Below are 6153 nucleotides of genomic sequence, written 5' to 3'. Positions count from 1 at the left end.
TGAGAGTCCAGGCTACCATTAACCAGCCTCTCTAACTTTCTGACCTGAGAGTCCAGGCTACCATTAACCAGCCTCTCTAACTTTCTGACCTGAGACTCCAGGCTACCATAAACCAGCCTCTCAAACTCTCTCTGGCCTGAGATTCCAGGCTACCATTAACCAACCTCTAACTCTCTCTGTATGTTTTGGATGTTCAGATGGATCAATGAGGACCGTCACACCATGCTACGACAGACGCTGGCCAAGACACGGAGGCTGGGCATGCGGGGGCCGGCCTACATGTTCAGCGCCCGCTCAGCCAGCCTATCCCTGACCGAGGAGCGCTTCCTGGACGCGGCGGAGTACGGCAACATCCCCGGGGTCCGCAAGATGCTGGAGGAACTTCCTGAACTCAACGTCAACTGTGTGGACTACATGGGCCAGAATGCATTACAGCTGGCGGTGGCCAATGAGCATCTAGAGGTTACGGAGCTGTTACTGAATAAGGATAATCTGGCCAGGATAGGGGATGCTCTTCTGTTGGCTATCAGTAAAGGATACATTAGGATAGTGGAGGCTATATTGAGTCACAGGTCCTTCGCAGATACACAGAGGCTCGTCAACAGTCCTGGCCAAGCAGAGACACAAGACGACTTCTTCTCCTATGACGAGGATGGTACACGGTTCTCTCATGACATCACCCCCATCATCCTGGCCTCTCACTGCCATGAGTACGAGGTAGTACACATCCTCCTGAGGAAGGACGCCCGTATCGAGCGACCACACGACTACCTCTGTAAGTGTGGCACCTGCAGCTACCACCAGAAGCATGACTCGTTCAGCCACTCTCGGTCCCGTATCAATGCCTATAAAGGGCTGGCCAGCCCGGCCTACATGTCTCTCTCTAGCAAAGACCCTGTGATGGCTGCCCTGGAGCTGAGCAACGAGCTGGCTGTCCTGGCTAACATCGAGAAGGAGTTTAAGGTACTGCAATGGGAGCATGACTCGCCCCGTCAAGTAATTGTTATATGTCAAAATTGTGTCCTTGCTAATGAAATTAGAAGTTGTTTTTTATTAAGATCAAAATGACTGCAGAGTCTGGTCATGAGAGGTGGGCAAAAGATATACTGCTGGTTTTCCGTACCCAGGTTAAACCTACTCCTAAAAACGACACTCTATTGGAAGTGTTTTTTAATGTCTAGGACTCCGCAATCTCTGTTGGGAAAACTGGTCCATAAGGTTGTTGTTCTTCTAATATATTTGCTGTGGTGGCATCCCCTTTTAAACCACACCTTTTCCCCTGAGACAAAGAGAGAAGGGATCATCATGAATCATTTATTTTATTATATTATATTCTGAATCATTTCACAGCTTCATGCAACCGTCTATAGCTTTCCTGTATGTCGTAGAGTAATATCTCCATGGAAACAGCTTTCCTGTTATGTCTAGAGTAATATCTCCATGGGGAACAGCGTCCTGTATGTTTAGAGTAATATCTCCATGGGAACAGCTTTCCTGTATGTCTACAGTAATATCTCCATGGAAACAGCTTTCCTGTATGTCTAGAGTAATATCTCCATGGAACAGCTTTCCTGTATGTCTAGAGTAGAATATCTCCATGGGAACAGCTTTCCTGTATGTCAGAGTAATACTCCCATGGGAACAGCTTTCCTGTATGTCTAGAGTAATATCTCCATGGAAACAGCTTTCCTGTATGTCTAGAGTAATATCTCCATGGGAACAGCTTTCCTATATGTCTAGAGTAATACACTACATGACCAAAAGTATATGGACACCTGCCCGTGAACCATCATGGACATTAATATGGAGTTGGTCCCCTCTTTGCTGCTATAACAGCCTCCAGTCTTCTGGAAATGCTTTCCACTAGATGTTGGAACATTGCTGCGGGGACTTGCTTCCATTCAGCCACAAGAGCATTAGTGAGGTCGGGAACACTGATGTTGGGCGATTAGGCCTGGCTTGCAGTCGGCGTTCCAATTCATCCCAAAGGTGTTTGATGGGGTTGAGGTCAGGGCTCTGAGCAGGCCAGTCAAGTTCTTCCACACCGATCTCAACCATACATTTCTGTATGGACCTCACTTTGTGCACGATGACATTGTCATGCTGAAACGGGAAAGCGCCTTCCCCAAACTGTTGCCACAAAGTTGGAAGAACAGAATCTTCTAGAATGTCATTGTATGCTCTAGCATTAAGATTTCCCTTCACTGGAATTAAGGGTCCTAGCCCAATCCATGAAAAACAGCCCCAGACCATTATTCCTCCACCAAACTTTACAGTTGGCAGTATGACTTCAGACAGGTAGCGTTTTCCTGGCTTCCCAGAATTGTCCGTTGAACTGCCAGATGGTGAGTCCAATGGCGGTGAGCTTTACACCACTCCAGCCAATGCTTGGCATTGTGCATGGTGATCTTAGGCTTGTGTGCGGCTGCTCGGCCATGGAAATCCATTTCATGAAGCTCCCGACGAACAGTTCTTGTGCTGATGTTGCTTCCAGAGGCAGATTGGAAGTCGGTAGTGAGTTTCAACCGAGGTCCCGTTCTGTGAGCTTGTGTGGTCTACCACTTCGCGGATGAGCCGTTATTGCTCCTAGACGTTTCCACTTCACAATAACAGCATTTACAATTGACCGGGCAGCTCCAGCAGGGCAGACATTTGACAAACTGACTTGTTGGAAAGGTGGCATCCTATGACGGTGCCACGTTAAAAGTCACTGAGCTCTTCAGTAATGCCTTCCTGTACCTGGAGTGCTAACAGTCAGTATCTGGATAATGTGTGAAATGCTTGATAATGTATGTGATATCAACAGAGAAGTATATTTTCTGGGGGATTTAAATATTGACTGACTTTCATCAGGCTTCCCACTCAAGAGAAAGCTTCACACTGTAACTAGTGCCTGCAACCTGGTTCAGGTTATCAATCAACCTACCCGTGTAGTTACAAACAGCACAGATAAAAATACACCTTATGGAACAGCGGGACTGTGAAGCAACACAAACATAGGCACAGACACATGCATACACACACATGTTAACATACGCACTACACACACACACACACACACACACACACACGATGACATACACACTATACATACACATGGATTTAGTACTGTAGATATGTGGTAGTGGAGTATGGGCCTGAGGGCACCCACTTAGTGTGTTGTGAAATCGGTTGTGAAATGTGTTGTAATGTTTTTAAAATTGTATAAATGCCTTAATTTTGCTGGTCCCCAGGAAGAGTAGCTGCTGCCTTGGCAGGAACTAACAGGGATCCATAATAAAATCCCAGGAAGAGTAGCTGCTGCCTTGGCAGGAACTAACAGGGATCCATAATAAACCCCAGGAAGAGTAGCTGCTGCCCCTGGCCAAGGAACTAAGGGATCCATAATAAACCCCAGGAAGAGTAGCTGCTGCCTTGGCAAGGAACTAATGGGGATCCATAATAAACCCCAGGAAGAGTAGCTGCTGCTTGGCAGGAACTAATGGGGATCCATAATAAACCCCAGGAAGAGTAACTGCTGCCTTTCGGCAGGAACTAATGGGGATCCATAATAAACCCCAGGAAGAGTAGCTGCTGCCTTGGCACGAACTAATGGGGATCCATAATAAACCCCAGGAAGAGTAGCTGCTGCCTTGGCAGGAACTAATGGGGATCCATAATAAACCCCAGGAAGAGTAGCTGCTGCCTTGGCAGGAACTAATGGGGATCCATAATATATACAAATACATGGAATAGAATGGATAGTGAAATCATTCACCCATTATCATTGATGATCCCTTTACTCAGTGTCTTTGCTGTAAGGTGTTGTTTATTTTGATGAGCATGATAAGGGCAGGTAGACAGAATAAAGGTGGCCGGATTGTTGAATGTGTCAGAAGTGCGGTCAGGAAAATGTACTGCAATACGTTAAGCTGTTGCTATAGAAACCTGGAAATGCATCCCGAATGGCACCCTATTTCCTGTATAGTGCACTACTTTTGACCAGGAAGTAGTGTACTATCTAGGGAATAGGGTGTCATTTGGGATACATGCCTGGAGTACTGTATGAATAATATGAATTTTGTCTGAAACTAAGCTGTGTTTGTACATAATGAATATTTGTGAGGATGTGGGTGTACCTGGTGTGACCTGTGTTTAGCATGTCTGTGGCCTTTGACTTTGACGTAGGTGTACAGTGCTTGTTCCAGATACAGTGCATTCGAAAGGTATTCAGACCCCTTGACTTTTTTCCACATTTTGTTACATTACAGCCTTATTCTAAAATTGATTAAATTGTTTTTTTCCCCTCTCATCAATCTACACACAATACCCCATAATGACAAAGCAAAAACCGGTTTTAAGAAATGTTTGCAAATACATAAAAATGAAAATATCACACTAACATAAGTATTCAGACCCAGGACTTTGTTGAAGCACCTTTGGCAGCGATTACAGCCTAGAGTCTTCTTGGGTTTGACGCTACAAGCTTGGCACACCTGAATTTGGGGTGTTCCTCACATTCTTCTCTACAGATCTTCTCAAGCTCTGTCAGGTTGGATGGGGAGCGTCACTGCACAGCTATTTTCAGGTCTCTCCTGAAATGTTTGATCGGGTTCAAGTCTGGGCTCTGCCTGGGCCACTCAAGGACATTTAGAGACTTGTCCCGAAGCCACTCCTGCATTGTCTTGGCTGTGTGCTTAGGGTTGTTGTCCTGTTGGAAGGTGAACCTTCGCCCCAGTCTGAGGTCCTGAGTGTTCTGGAGTAGGTTTTCATCAAGGATCTCTCTGTCCTTTGCTCCGTTCATCTTTCCCTCGATCCTGACTAGTCTTCCAGTCCCTGCCGCTGAAAAACATCCCCACAGCATGATGCTGCCACCACCATGCTTCACCGTAGGGATGGTGCCAGGTTTCCTCCAGACGTGACACTTGGCATTCAGGCCAAAGAGTTCAATCTTGGTTTCATCAGACCAGAGAATCTTGTTTCTCATTGTCTGAGTCCTTTAGGTGCCTTTTGACAAACTCCAAGCGGGCTGTCATGTGCCTTTTTACAGAGGAGTGGCTTCCGTCTGGCTACTTTACAGCAAAGGCCTGATTTGTGGAGTGCTGCAGGAATGGTTGTCCTTCTGGAAGATTCTGTCATCTCCACAGAGGAACTCTGGAGCTATGTCAGAGTGACCATCAGGTTCTTGGTCACCTCCTTGACCAATGCCCTTCTCCCCAGATTACTCAGTTTGGCCGGGCGGCCAGCTCTTGGTGGTTCCAAACTTCTTCCATTTAAGAATGATGGAGGCCACTGTGTTCTTGGGGACCTTCAATGCTGCAGAAATGTTTTGGTACCCTTCCCCAGTTCTGTGCCTCGACACAATCCTGTCTTGGAGCTCTTCTGACAATTCCTTCAACATCATGGCTTTGCTTTTCTCTGACCTGTGCTGTCAACTCTGGGACCTTATATAGACAGGTGTGTGCCTTTCCAAATCATGTCAAATCAATTGAATTTACAGGTGGACTCCAATCAAGTTGTAGAAACATCTCAAGGATGATCAATGGAAACAGGATGATTTGAGCTCAATTTCGAGTCTCATAGCGAAGGGTCTGAATATTTATGTAAATACGATATTTCTGTTTTTTATTTTTTATATATAAATCTGAAACAATTTCTACTAACCTGTTTTCACTTTGTCATTATTGGGTATTGTGTGTAGATTGGTGAGGATTTGTATTTATTTAATCATTTTTAGAATAAGGCTGTACTCCTGATTGGTGCAGTGGTCTAAGGCACTGCATCTCAGTTCAAGAAGCGTCACTACACTTCCTGGTTCAAATCCAGGCTGTATCACATCCGGCCGTGATTGGTAGCCCCATAGGGTGGTGCACAATTGGCCCGGGTTTGGCCGGGGTGGGCCGTCATTGTAAATAAGTATTTGTTCTTAACTGACTTGCCTAGTTAAATAAACGTTGGGGGGGGTCAAGGGGTCTGAATATTTTCCGAATGCGCTGTACAGTCATTACGAGCATCAACTAGCTGATTTCTGTCATACTTCAACAGATGGTGGTTGTTTCCAAGGAAACAGTTCTGTTTGTCATGTCACAATGCTTTAAGACAGCATTCTTAACTCATGTCACAATGCTTTAAGACAGCATTCATAACTCATGTCACAATACTGTAAGACAGCAT

The 6153-nt window shown here is 45.6% G+C and overlaps 1 protein-coding gene across 1 annotated transcript in view; it reads left to right on the top strand.

Moving 5' to 3' along the window:
- The window catches only part of LOC112070165 (short transient receptor potential channel 6-like), an 81009-nt gene that overhangs the window by 34229 nt on the left and 40627 nt on the right, over positions 1-6153 (top strand). The window contains exon 2 of the mRNA XM_070438852.1: positions 198-963. Within this exon, the coding sequence (XP_070294953.1) occupies positions 198-963 (766 nt within the window). The remainder of the gene's footprint in view (positions 1-197; positions 964-6153) is intronic.

Source organism: Salvelinus sp. IW2-2015, unplaced genomic scaffold (genome assembly GCF_002910315.2).
Source record: "Salvelinus sp. IW2-2015 unplaced genomic scaffold, ASM291031v2 Un_scaffold1244, whole genome shotgun sequence".
NCBI lineage: Eukaryota > Metazoa > Chordata > Actinopteri > Salmoniformes > Salmonidae > Salvelinus > Salvelinus sp. IW2-2015.
This window is presented reverse-complemented; position numbering and strand designations above follow the sequence as displayed.